Here is a 14,294-nt window from a genome sequence, read left to right on the forward strand (position 1 = left end):
TTTTATGCTGCAGGAAATCCAGATAAGTAAAGCTCAAGAAAGAAAACGGGAGTTTCTTACTGAAGCTTTGCTCTTAGTTTTAGTGTAGAATATCCCTGAAAAAATATCCCTTGCTGTAACAGTGTTGCATAATCTATGCAAGTGTAGTCACACCTCAGACACAGGAAGAAAAACTATGGGAGCTACTTACTTTGCTGTTAGAAAGAGACCATGTGAAATGAGTGAACCTGTTGGGAGGGATGCTGATGCAGGCAGTGTGGATGAAATCGTGCAACTGGTTTTGAGGCAAGACACAAAACCAAAGTTTTTTGTTTCTATTCATTGTGGTTGACTAGTCAGCTGATCTTTGTTAATACCAGATAACTGAACTTGGAAAAAGAAGAGAACTCGAGTAGTTAACGAAAATGAAATTTCATTGGTTCGGTTTTATTGCTAAGAAGAAGAATGGTCTAGAGGTTAGCATTTCAAGAAATGGTAGCAACTACCACAGCTGAAACATTTTCCTGTGAGTTACCTGGCCTGTGCAGCAGCAGCAGCAGCAGCAATAATAATAATAATAATAATAATTCAATCAGTGATATGTTGGTTATAGAGAAGTATTTTGTGTCTGATTGTTTCGTGATTGACTGGCTTTCTCCTTGACACTCCCTACCAAATCTCTTTTTCTGACAGGAGCTGTACTCCAAGCTGCATTCACTTGGCAAGGTTGAATCTGAAAGCCTGTTAACCCTGACCACCCAACTTGTCAAGGAAAAACTGCCAGAATGTGAAGCAGAAGACATTGCAAAACATGAGCAGAACCTGAAGAAGTGGGAAGAACTACAAGTACTTCTCATTGAGAGAGAAAGAGAGATGAGAGAACAGGCTAAGCAGGAAATGGAAGCTAGGAAGCTAGCTAAAGCATCTTAAAGCATCTGCGTAGTACTGGAACTAGGAATGCAGTGGTATGCATTCCTCTGTCAGTGAACTGAAGTGCTCACCATTATTAATATTTCACTTCAATCATGCTGCAGGTGTGACTGCTGTATGGAAATTAAGCATCCCACTTTGCCTGTTTCCTGAAGTAAAGCACATGTGGTTTAGAAATCTTCATCCTGTATATGATTTATTTTCCTTCTACCACCAGCCGAGCAAGAGATGGGATAGGGACAATACAAAGAAACAAAGCCATAAGGGGTAGCTTGCCTGTTATGAAAGGTCTAGAGGGTGGAAGGAACAAAAGAAAAGGGAAGAATTTCAAATGCAAGTTGTTTCAGTAGGAGTTTCTCACAGGAAAGAATGTCTTTGCTACTCTGAACTTCAGACACTTAAGAGGATTAACATATGTTGATTGGGTTTTTTTCTTTTTCCTAACCCATTTGGAAAATTCAGGCTACTATGCGTGGAGTTGAAAGCCTAACTTTAGGTCATTTTTAAAACTACTGAAGAGTTTCAGCCTAGTGAGTTAGCACTTGTACATTCAGTCAGATGTGTCTTTACTGTAAGGATGTTAGAAATTTCTGAATTTACTGGTGCTGTTTCGCTCCTTTTCTAAAGTCACTAGAGAAACATGTGCAATTACCTCGGCACACACCAAGGAGCCTCATACTGCAGTGCACTTTCCTTTTATATTCTAGGCACTGTTTCATGGAGTTTTTGACCTAATTCCCTTCACGGTCCCATGCCCCGTTCTTCAGATCACTGAAACAATGTAGCTATTCACAGGAGCACAAGGAAATGGCAAGGGAGGAAAGAATCATAGTGCATTGATTATGGTTGTGATGCATCATCATCCTTCCCTTCATACATTCCCACTGAATCTTGTTAGCTACAGCTAGCAGCTTTTTGCAGTGTTTAGTGGGACAAGGTCCTTTAAAACAGGGAGACCTGAGCAACAGCCCTGCTGTAATTGCAGTTTGTTAGGGCACCAGCACTATTGTCTCTGTGCTTTACCACAGGGTCTAAATAAGCATTTTGAGTTTTATTGTGCGTCTATCTAGTTTTGCAGTGATAAAACTCAAATCACAAACCAACTGTAAATCCAGTGAGAACATGCTGCAGACCTGTGAACTTGTTTTAAGTGTAGGAAAGCATACATGAAATACACCAGATGCCTTTCTTAGAATTCCCAGCAAACACAATCAGAGCCTGACTGCTCTTTCATGTCCAAGAAACTTTACCTCATCTTGTCAGCAAGTCCCACAGTTTCTCCCATAGAGCAATAAGAGAGTGCTGTTTCCAGCCAGGTAAGTGGATGATTTTGTGGCTTGTCTAGCAGTGGACTTTCCTGGACAACTTCTGAGGAAAGTCTCCTGAATTTTTTTTTCTCTTTCTTGGTCTAAATGCTTTCTGATTACTAGGAGAAGTTAGAGAGCCTTGAGGAAGAGTAGAAGGCCAAATACACTCTTAAGAACAATTTCCTTAAAACTGGTGTGTTTAAAGAGGTCACAGTCACTCCTGATTGAGACACAGGAGAATGTAGTGTCCCTTCCCTGCCCACATATTTCAGTTCTTTAGTTTCAGAACATGGGTTGTAGCTACAGAGGTTCATGATCACTCCTGCATCCAAAGTCCTGAATGGTCTTCTCTCTACAGGCATCAGGTGTTGGGATCTTCACTGCACTATAATTTTACACATTTCTCCTTGGTTGTTGTTGGCCTCTTGGCAGCACAAGGAGCCTGTTTCTGGCTGCACCTCCACCCTCCCTCCCTCAGCCTGCTGGTAGATACACTAGGCTGCTAATGCTAATTGAGCCTCCAGCAAGCTGCCAGCTGCTATGTCCCCGCTGTCTCACAGGCTTGGCTTCACTTCCCCCACAACGACCCCCCTTTCCATTTATTTAGACTTAACTATTACAGCAACAGGAGAAAAAAAAAATCTTCCTGTGAGCTCCTGAGTAGCCTGCTTGTGAATATTGTAGGTTCCCTCTTTGTTTTACTCCAGGCATGTGGATTGGAATCCTCTGACCGCAGTTCAAGGCATAAACTTAAACCAGTAGATACAACCTTTCTCTGCCTTTTCCCCAGTCTCCTCCCATATTGCCCTCTGCCCTTGGCAGAAGGGGGTTTCTTTGGCCACATGCTTTGCAGGCAAATCAGATGCGTGGGGCCAGATGAAGGACACCAAACCCAAGACCTGCAGCAGGGGATCCAGATTATTTGTGACATAAGCCAAATTTTTTGACAAGCCCTCTCATTTATCTGTCCCTTTGGTATCACCCTGAGTGAGAAGGCACTTTTGACACTTGCACCAGCTGGACCAGCTGCACACGAGGGACCTTCTTCCCCTTAGGCCCCGGCTAAGTATTTCTCCATGGTTCAGTAGCTACTGTCTTGCTCCGCCCCACCCCAGGTTTCACTGTGGTCTCAACAGCAACCAGTTTCTAAAGTTCTGTGTAGCCAAACTGTTTTCACACCTAGCAAATCCTCACGTTTCCAATACACATACGTGCACCCTCCTGAATTCTCCAGAAATCCTCTCTGCTGCTTCGTTTTTGATCTCAGCTGTGATCCCCTTCAAGTTCCTCCAATGTACCAGCTCACATTTATTTGTTCCCCTTCTCTGAGGAAGCTAGCCATGTCTCTGCCCTGCATCCAGATCTCAGTGGTGCAAGCAGCTTGGGCTGCTCAGGCACCCTGAGGTTTGAGGACCCTGGATAGAGCTGAATCTCAAGAGATTCAAATCATGTATTAGCAAATGAAGCTTGAGCAGAGGGAGGAAGGTACTCTCCTCCTTGGTGCTCTCTCCTACCTGCTGGCTTTGAGCAAGGTCAGCAGTAAGGTGGACAAATTGTGAGACAGGATAATTCAGAGACCTGTTCAGGCAGGTGCTCATCTTCCTCAGGAGGACACATGCAGTAGCTGTGTACCAAATGCAACAGCATGAAAAATCAACAGAATGTCAACTAACCTGGCTTAATTTACCTCCTTTTCTCCTTCCCACTCCAGGAAAACTCACACTTGATTATTTGCCCCCTTGCATAAATCATGTTGCACACAGCACCTGTTTTTTACCTGCTTGCTGGTAACTCTTAAATAAGAAGTTTGAAGAACCCTTGTAGCTGCACCTAGGAGTGAAACTGGGCCCCAAGTAGTCAAAAGCCCAGCTGCCTGAGGCCGTGTGTGCTCTGCTGTGTTTGCCATCGCCTGCTGTGATGCAGCTGTCCACATTTAGAAGGAGGAGGGGCGGGGAAGTCGTACACCCGCTTTTGATCTGTTGCTGTTTAAATGTGAGCTCTGATGCTAAGGGAAGAATGTGGATGTGTATATATATATGCATATAAAAAAATAGCTTTGTGCTCTACAAACACAAAAAGCTCTGAGTTCATCCAGCCTTGCTCCCTGGTACTTGATTTGGCATTTGATGCAAGCTCACAACCCAATAAGCACTTTCTCACTAGGAAGCTCTCAAGCTTTTTGAAGCATTTCTGGTTCTTGCTGTTCTGTTTCAGACAGCTGTCTAGACCTTTCTGTATGTGAATAGGGCTGGCTAAATATTTCCTGGAGGGGACAGACCAAAGTCTTTCTTAGTAGTAACACTAGCTCATATTTTTGAACACTCTCCTAGAAATGTTCCTTCACATCCTGTTTTCGTTTGACTACAGCTGTGATTAGGATTAAAGCTATTGCAGTTTCTCCCTTGTCAGTATATTTCTAGATCACAGGAGTGCATCTTTCTTCATGCAAGTTTTTGAATAATTTCCCTACTCATTTTCCTGGTGTTTTTATAGCTCGGGGAAAATCTCCCGTTGCTATAAGCAGTACATTGGCATGCATAGTCACTGAGCTGTGACAAGCAGCCCAAATAATACCTGACTGTGGTAGTGTGTATGGTACAGCACTGCCAGACTTACACATGCCAGACACGGTTAACAGCTCTCCCATGTTTTCCTAAGTGTGGGAAAGACCTTTCAACAATACTAGCCAAAAGAAACAGAAGCCGATACAAATGCAAAGCCCTGCTTGGTATGTTGGTAAGAATTTGGCTGCTCTTAAGAGAAAAAAAGTGGCATCCCAATTCAAACCTATGGCAGACACCAAATTTACTGCTGCTGAGGCAAGCAAATATGTAACTCTTCCTCCCATGAGTGTTACTGGCAGAACAGTTCCAGCAAAGCACTGAAGGTCATTATCCATTATTCACAAGAAGAAAATTACATATTTATACCCTTGCAGCTCAAATGAATTTGCCAGAAGCCTTGTACAGATGGGCCCTATTTATGGTAACACCTGACCTTGCCAAGATAAGGTTACAAGATGATTTCAGACCTGGTCATATGCTGTGTCCTACACACAGCGCTGGTGTCAAGCACTTGCTCCCTCCCTAAGTGGCCTGTCCCAGCTGCTTTCCTGCCCATCCCAGGGTTCTCTGGTCACTCTAAAACTGTAGGACTAGGATGATGATGCCTGCCAGCTTTAGGTGAAGGTTGGCTGGTACTAGGGCGTTTCTGACCTGAGCAGTCATCAACTGTGCTGTTGAGACAGACAGAAGACAGCCTGGGGCACAGTTTAGCAAGCATCCTCTCTTCCCCTGCCTCCAAAGGAAGCTGGAGTTAACAGTTACAGAAGGGAATTGCACCACTGATTTACAGGGATGCAAGGTGTGGTCTGCTGAACAGCGTCCACTTTTGCTGAGTTTCCTGTTAAATGTACAAACTACAGTTTGGCCCTACAAAGTGTATTTGAATATTTTGAGCTCATCTGTGGAGACTAAAGCTAAATTTACCTTTCCAGAAATTTAATGATAGGAAATGTTGAGATGAGATGAGGAAAAGGCTTTTCAACTGTAGAAGAGGAACTACTGCTGTACTGTGACAACCTGAATTTGGGACAGTGACTCTTCCAAAATGAAACTGGGGAACGAAGTATAGGTCAAAAATTAGTGACAAAACATTAAATCAGAAGTAACGTTAGATGCTAAACATGGTAGAAGACTGTGCCACCTACTCTAGATAGCCTCCCCACAGAAATCAAAGTTGTCACTGAACTCAGCTAGCAATTGCACAGTACTGAGTCTTTCTACTCTTAAACCTTTCTGATGAACTCAAGTCCACTCTACCCATTCCAAATTGCAAATGCTCCAGGCACAGAAATAACATTAGAATTAGAGCCCCATTGACAAGCACAGGACAAAATTCAGCTTTCAGTATATCTTGCTTATTGTGAGTCTTGACAATTCCTCCCTTAAGTGATTTGGGCAAAGAAACTTTCAAGCCTGCTCTGATCCTTACGCAGGGTAACTGCTGCTATTATTTCATGTTCGGAAACTGGAAACTGTTTCTGGGTATACTGACTTGCACTCTGGAGGAGGGTTCATGTTAAGTATTTAGGTGGCTCAGTGGTTCAGTTTACCTTCAGCTGTTAAGAAAGTAACACAAGTGAGCTGAGGTAAAAATAACATCAGGTTTGTAAAAGCTCAACCAAAATTAATTTCTGGACCTTAACGGTTAACTTTAACTTGTAACTTTAGTGCATGTGGGGATTTAGCTTTGTATATTTAGCTTTGTTTGTATTAGGGCGTAAGTTCCAGATATTTCAGTTGTCTTTTCTATGGAATTCACAAGCACAGGTGATGGACCAATCTGCGGTATGATGTGTAAATCATGGCATGCAATTGTTTTGGTAGTGAAGCTGGCATCAGATGCACAGTCAACCTCCACCTTGCCAGCAATTCATACTGGGGCTGGTAATGCTGGAGTTGTTGAAGAGCAGAGAAGCAGCTATCTCGGGTGGTAAGGATCCGTGAGGACCAGCAAAAAGCGCTCCTGCAGACTACAGTGCCTGCTGATTTAGTTCTGTAGTTTGCCTCTGGATTTCATTTCTGGTGGAAATGGTGCTGAACATAACAGTTAAAAACCAGCAAATCTCTTGGTATCATAAGGGCACTCAGCATTATGCAGCCTCTGGTAGTTTTGGGCTGAATTTGAATGAGAGAATCACAGAATTAACTAGACTGGAAATGACCTTTAAGATTATCAAGTCCAACTATGACCGAACATGACCTTGTCCACTAGAGAATGTCACTAAGTGCCACATCCAGTCTTTTTTTAAACACATCCAGGGTAGTTACTCCACCCCCTCCCTAGGTATTCCAATGCCCAATCACCCCTTCTGTGAAGAAATACCTCCTAATGTCCAATCTGAACCTCCCCTGGTGCAGCTTGAGACTGTGTCCTCTTGTCCTGTCACTGGTTGCCTGGAAAAAAGAGCCCAACCCTCATCTGGATACACCCTCCTTTTGGGGAGCTGTAGAGAGTGATAAGGTCACACCTGAGCCTCTTCTCCAGGCTGAACAACCTCAACTCCCTCAGCTGCTCCTCACAGGACTGGTGCTCCAGACACTTAACCAGCCTTGCTGCCCTTCTCTGGACACGCTCCAGCAGCTCAATGTCCTTCCTAAACTGAGGGACCCAGAATGTGGCCTCAGCAGTGCTGAGTACAGGGGGACAATCCCTGCCCTGGTCCTGCTGGCCACACTGTTGCTGGTACAGGCCAGGATGCCACTGGCCTTCTTGGCCACCTGGGCACACCCTGGCTCATGTTCAGCTGCTGGCACCAGCACCCCCAGGTCCTTTTCCTGTGGGCAGCTTTGCAGCCACTCTGCCCCAGCCTGTGGCACTGCCTGGGGTTGTTGTGACCGAAGTGCAGGCACTTGGCCTTGTTAAACCTCATACTGCTGGATTCAGCCCATGGATCCAGCCTGTCCAGGTCCTTCTGCAGAGCCCTCCTACCCTCCAGCAGATTGACACTTGCTCCCAGCTTGGTGTCATCTGCCATGGTAGACTCAATCCCCTCATCAAGATCATCAGTAAAAATACTAAACAGAACAGGGCCCAACACTGATCTGTGTGGGATACCACTAGTGCACAGCTGGATGCAGCACCGTTCACCTCCACTCTCTGGGCCCAGCCATCCAGCCAGTTCTTAGCCCAGCGAAGAGTGCACCTGTCCAAGCTGTGGGCTGCCAGCTTTTCCAGGAGTATGCTGTGGGAGAGGGTGCCAAAGAAGGCACACACAGCACAACAGAGGATGGTACATGCTAGTGCAGACTAGTCACATCAGTGGAAGATGAGGAGTGACTGCAGCAGCAGGTAGTGGTCAAAAACTGCTTGCTGATTGAAGGACATGGGCAATGCTCATGGGTCCAGGGATGCTTTAGAAAGCCAAGGAGCTTTGTTGCAATGCTGGGCACAAGCTGGATCTGTGGCATGTCACTGTAGCTGTTAATCAAAAGACCCCTCAACAGCTCTTTTTTGCCCCATCCTGGGAACAATGAAAAGCTAAAATTTCCTCCCATCCACAGAACACTAGAAATCAGGAATAAACTATCTACTGCTCCAGGATGCCACGATACAGATCCCTCATTTTAGATAGAATGAAAAGATCTGACGAACCATCGTTCCCATGGAATCTGAAATACCACATAAGCTGATTGAATTTGTTCATTAGCTCCAGTGGAAATAAACCTCAGCAGCTGTGTTGAAGAAAGGAGCTTTCATGTGGCATCTAGAAGCAGCAAGCCAAACACCACTGATGGGGCTGGCCTGGCCTCTGTCCACAGGTACTGTGGGTGGTCACACCTATCAAATCCAGAACTTTGCTATGCAATTGCACGTAAATGACTGGGATTGAGGCTTGACCTGGTCTGCTTTGCCACAATCATTTTAATATATTTTAAGTAGTATCAGCTACTCTATCACAACAGCTTAGAAAATCTTGATGTACATATATGCAGAATTATACTTAGGATATAAAATTTGCAGCACTTGACTTCCCTCATCTAGTCATAATTTTACTTCACCATGTTCAGCCCAATTCAAGCCAAGTACAGCATTTCTTATTGTCATAAGTTACACATAAACCCTTGGACTTTGGAGATGAGTAACGGCCTGCAAAAGAAGACTGCTGTCTGAGGATGAAGGAAATCCCACAGGACCTCTGCTTCTCCTGGGAGTGAGTACCTCTTGCATTTTGCTGCCCCAGCCTTTACCTGCTTTCATGCCATCACCATTGACAGGTGCATCTCAGCACAGCAGGCATTGCAGCAGCAAGCAACTACAAAGGGAGAAAGCCTGATCTTACAGCATCCCTCAATAGCTGAAGAGGAATTCTGACGTTTATAAAGTAAAAAACTGAACTGAGGGCTCAGCTTCCCCAAATGCTCTGTCTCCTCTAAGCCAGATGAATGGGCAGTGATGATCAGAAGCGGTCCCTGTCTACTGGAGACAAGCTGCCCACTCTTGTTGAACCGCTATGCTTTAGAAAAGACCTCAGAGTGGGCTCAGTTTGATGTAACTTTATTGCGTATCATCTCTGAATGTGTACTTACTGAAAATGAGGTGTTTTCTCATTCTGCTGAGGAATACAGAAATGAGAACAACAAAGAGAAGCCATGTCATGGTACATCATGGTAATGTTTTACACCACTAGATAAAAATATTCTTCCACATCTATTTTTCCAGTTCCTAAAGAGAGATTGGGGTTTGTCTGGCACTTAAATCCTGCCTCATCTTCAGAAGAAAACCCATATACTAGGTAATCATGACCGAGAGAAAGGGAAAACTTAAAAATACATACATACACAAAGACAAGAAACATGTCAACACCACTTTACCACTTTTGTATTTTATTGTGGAACTGAGTTTGATTCCTTTACATCAAATATCCTCAATGGAAGAGGGGATATTGCACACAAATATCATAAAAGCACTACATATTACTTTCACTGGAAACTAATTTTCTACGTTAGATATGACTGGATAGAATAGAAGTGATGCAGGATTATAAGACATAATACCATACACAGCTGCAGACTGACACAAACACCATTCAGAACAAGAGAGAGGAGGTGTGTGAGGTGCTTCTCAGCCAGCCACAAGACTTTCTTTCCATAGTTTGGAAAATAATGGCTGCATGCAAATGCGTGAAAGCATATTTCAGATTTTGTCTTTTACAGTTGAGATTACAGCCCAGTCTTGAAGAGGTAGCTCCTGCCATCTGGAGCTCTTAGTTAGCCTAGTAGAGAGAAGCTGCTTCTTAAATTTTTTTCTTTCTATATTTTATTCCATTGTTTTATTTAGTTAATTTCTTTTTTAAGATTTTTTTTTTGTAAAGTCAAAACCAACAAGATTTTTTCTTTTTTTTTTTTTTTTAATTTTAAATAGCAAACATTTTTTAACCAGGTTAATAATATAATTGCATTCTAAGAAATGCTTATCCCTAGTTGCTTTTAGTGTTTTGTTCAATTAAGTGAAAAGACGAAAGTTTACGGTTTCTTTCAAGTGTAAACAGTATATTTTTTCATCTTCTAGTAAATCCAGACCAATAAAATTATTATTTCTCTCAAAAGCATCATTACTGAGCAAGAACCTCTGGCGACAGATGAACAAAGAGAAGCGCATGACATAAATGTTCCAAATGCACAGCAAGTGCTCTTTGGAGCTCATTTACTTGTGTTGGGAGGGATTGAAAATTCAATTAACAAATTTATTAAATCTTAGTAAAAGAGTACCAGAACTCTCCTAAAATGCATAAGCTATCATAGACAATTAAAAAAACCCCAACATTCATATACACAGTTATCTCCATTCACCACAGTATGTAAAATAAGTAAAAAAAAAATCTAAAGTGATTTCTATGAAAGATGGGGTGAAAATAGAGGTCAATGAGTCAGGCCCACCACAGGACTTTGAAAAGGCATGCATGAGAGGCCCTGTCCAAGTTCAAGAGTGGGATGGGATCCCCAAAGTTAATTCTTCATTGAATTATATGAAGCAGTATATTAATAGCATAAAGATCATGACCGGGAATGCTGTTATGGGTAATACCATCATTGAAATGGAGTGTTCTTTGCACTCAGATATTGAATCTTTACAATTAAGAGTAATCAATAACAAACCATGCTCCTAGAAATCTATGCTGATCAACAGCACTCATCGTTAATGTACACAGTACATTTGGATGACTGTTACACTAAACTAGTTGTGTAGTACTAGGATTAGCACAGGTAGATTAGTTCCACAGGCAGGAAAGTCATTAAGGGCAAGAGGAGCTCATCGCTGTGTTGAATCTAGGTGCCATTGCCATTTGGAAGGGAATGGATGGAACAGGCATTGCAATACCTCCGAATAGCCAGACCAGGGTTTTAATATTCTTGTAGCAGCAAAAAAAGCAAATGCACATGTTAAGGTTAACTGTAACTGTCTAGTTATCATTATTATTTCAGAAGCAAAACAAATGCTTCGGCCATCATAAACTTGCTTGGGCATATTTAAGGCTTGATTCCAATTTAATTTACAGTAGGATCAGATGACTGTAACTTCCCTGACAGTAGTGAAATTGCTCGTGATTCACAGGCGTAAGTGGCATAAGTGAGATTAGTCACAAGACCACTGCTGTACTTAAAACAATTTTCTACCAAAGCAGAGATACAAAACATTTCAGTTATTGTCAGAAAATCAGAAAATCTGTTCCCACCCACTCAAAAGGTTTGAATTCTGACCTATATAATAAAGTAGACAAATCAGAAAGAATTGTAGAAAGAGTACAACTCTTGTGCCAAAAATTTTGCCCGTATCTTTGTAGACTATGTATTACAAGAGCATTTTTAAGTGAATGACATGAGCCCAGCAAACATGCTTGTTTTCACAATACATTTCCATCTGCCTTTTGTGCCATAGTCACTCTGAGTTATTCTTAACTACTTAAAAGGTATAGCAATAAATAAAACAGCATTGCTAGAGAGACCTAAAAAAAAAAGAGAAGACATTAAAAATAAATCAAAATCCCAACCACTGAAAAACAGTAATTCACAGCATTAAATGGGCGTGAGAAGCCCACATTTACAAGACCCTAAACCAGTATTAAAAAACCCTCATAAAAATTAGGAGTGCAAACATACACCTATTAAACAAAAATATCCTAACAATGTAAAATTGAAATAAATTATAAGTAAGGAAAATAAAATGAGGTCATAGTTCACTACATCATAAAACTTAATACCAGCCGTAACGGTGATTCATACAACCAGCACATAACTCCATGCTGGAGGCCTTTACACCTTCTTAAATTCAGATTTGCAGACCTTCTGCAATGCAACAAGATTTTTTAAATTGGGGTAAAACTTCTGAGACTGAAAATCCAAACTGTCTTAAATCACAGAGAAGTGGTGCTGTTCCTTTGTAAGCAGTCTAGAGAAGGAAAAGAAGGGAGACATGAAGAAGGAAAAGAAAGGAAGAAAAAAGAACAGTAAAGGAAGAGGCATAGAAAGGAAGAGGAAAGGGAGTGAAAGTAAAAAAAGGAAATGAGAGGAGGAGAGAGGAGTAAAGGAAAGAGAAGGAAAGAATAGAGGAAAGAGGAAAGAGGAAAGGGGAAGAGAAGAGAAAAGGGAAGGAAAAGGGAAGAGAAGGGACTTATTTTAGCTTATTGCTTGTTCTATCCTTTTTCAAGATCTTGTGAGGGTTGACAATGTAGGTTATAACCTTTTAAGTAATGGGCAATCAACTTCTCAAATCCCATTTTCTGTAATCACCAATAGAAAAATTTTATAACCAGGGTATCCTTCCATACCCCTCTCCCCAAAAAGGTATTGACAGTTGACTGTTTTCAATAAATTTTACCTCAATATCCATTCTCACTAGAATCTTAAACAACACCATTTATCTTACAAAACTACTAAAAAAATGCCTTTGCCTGCAAAATTTTTCTTTGCATTTACCTGTAAATGAAAATGTTTGTTACAAATCATGTATTAAAAGTTCACATAGCACTTAAAAGAAAGGCTTCTGTACATTTGTTCCCATGTTCACTCTTAAATTAAACAAATAAAATAGGGTAAGACAAAGGAAGGTTGAATACTGTACAGGCTCACAGGTAACCTTTTCCATCATTCTGAATGTTTCACTAAGTTTTGTAACTCTGATACTGGACACCACTTCAATCTTGCTTCCACAGTACAAAAGGAGCCTTCAAAAAAAACCTCATCTTGCCTTGTTGAGCTGTCCAGGTGCATCAGTGAAGTGTTCACATAACTAACATATGTAATTCATAGCACCAAACCATTTGACCAGTCATAAAGTTCCTAATACAACACATGCACACTCACGCTTCTTTACTGGTGTAACTATGATCCTACACAGATGTTTTATAAATTTGCTGTCTCAGCATTAAAAAATAAGTGCATCAAGTTTCTTTGTACATTCAAGTCACTTTCTAAGGCAAATTGTCTACTGTATGTACTCCCGACCGCTTTGGTATTTTGCTTCAGTTAATCGACAGTGGACATGGGTGTTCAAGCATGTGGACTGGTCAGTTCTGGCTGGAGTGAGTGGGCTTTCGCTGGAAGCATGCCTTAGACCAACAATTCTGCATGTTGTAAGAAAGGTTTTAGACTTCTGGATGGGGTGCAGATTACATGCACATTTGGCCTATGATTGTTACGGTATGTCAGTATGCAGAGTTCAAATTAAAGTGGAAAGCTGCTGATGAGTGAGTGATTAGGTCATACATCCCTTCCTAGCCATGTTCTCATTCTTTTTATTTTTGAGCTAACTTAATTCTTTAAAAAAAGGATCCCCATAGTGATAGCTCATATTGATAAAAATTTAAAACTTTCTTCTTGTGTGAGAACATAAGCAGACTGTAGTAAGCGATACATCTATTGCCATGAGACTAATGCAGACCTAATGATTTACTACGTTCTCCTCTTACCCCTCTCTCTCTTTCTCTCTTTGTGTTTCATTAGAGGTCAAATGCCTCTACCTGGCAAAAGTCAGTTGGGGTTGCTAGTGCATGGTTTCAAAATGTTCAGCAGAGATGCAACTGAATCTGTATTTTCGCAGTAATTTGTACTCTACTATGGGAAGACTGTTATTTCCCTTAGCAACCAACAAAGACTGAAAAATATTAGTGACTTGCATCACTGTGACACAGTATAGCATTTGGCAGGTATATAGTTCAGCAGTTGGAATAGATGAGTTGAATTTTCAGAAAAGGTGTTTTCAAACTGAAGAATTTCTGGAAACAAAGTTTAATCTTGTGATGCACGGTCTTGTTCTTACAGTTCAATCTTGCATGCAGGAAAAGATTCATCTTGCATAACAACAGTGCTGCTGCTTGCCAAAACCATGATGTTGAGATCCTGCTGTTTCTCATGGGTCTCTTGATACCATTCCCTCATCACTTCTGAGTCGTGGGTTGGGATTAAGGTCACCTGCAACACAAAATAAAAGTCTTGTTGAATGGACCGCAGAAACAGTTAATATGCAAAATGTCTTTGCAAGAAGCCCCAGCCAACAAGTATGTTTCCCTTTTGGAAA

General features: G+C 41.7%; 2 protein-coding genes across 7 annotated transcripts in view; one reads left to right on the forward strand and one right to left on the reverse strand.

Moving 5' to 3' along the window:
• Positions 1-1,092, forward strand: part of MRPS27 (mitochondrial ribosomal protein S27) — a 41,616-nt gene extending 40,524 nt beyond the window's left edge. For all 5 annotated transcript variants that reach the window (XM_017740686.1, XM_017740687.1, XM_017740689.1 and 2 more), the window contains exon 10: positions 673-1,092. In XM_017740686.1, coding sequence (XP_017596175.1) covers positions 673-909 — 237 coding nt within the window. In that variant the 3' untranslated portion in view covers positions 910-1,092. The remainder of the gene's footprint in view (positions 1-672) is intronic.
• An 8,485-nt stretch (positions 1,093-9,577) lies between these two features.
• The window catches only part of MAP1B (microtubule associated protein 1B), a 67,599-nt gene continuing 62,882 nt past the window's right edge, over positions 9,578-14,294 (reverse strand). For both annotated transcript variants that reach the window (XM_008638624.2, XM_017740664.1), the window contains exon 6: positions 9,578-14,188. In XM_008638624.2, coding sequence (XP_008636846.1) covers positions 14,033-14,188 — 156 coding nt within the window. In that variant the 3' untranslated portion in view covers positions 9,578-14,032. The remainder of the gene's footprint in view (positions 14,189-14,294) is intronic.

Source organism: Corvus brachyrhynchos, unplaced genomic scaffold (genome assembly GCF_000691975.1).
Source record: "Corvus brachyrhynchos isolate BGI_N302 unplaced genomic scaffold, ASM69197v1 scaffold467, whole genome shotgun sequence".
Taxonomy (NCBI): domain Eukaryota; kingdom Metazoa; phylum Chordata; class Aves; order Passeriformes; family Corvidae; genus Corvus; species Corvus brachyrhynchos.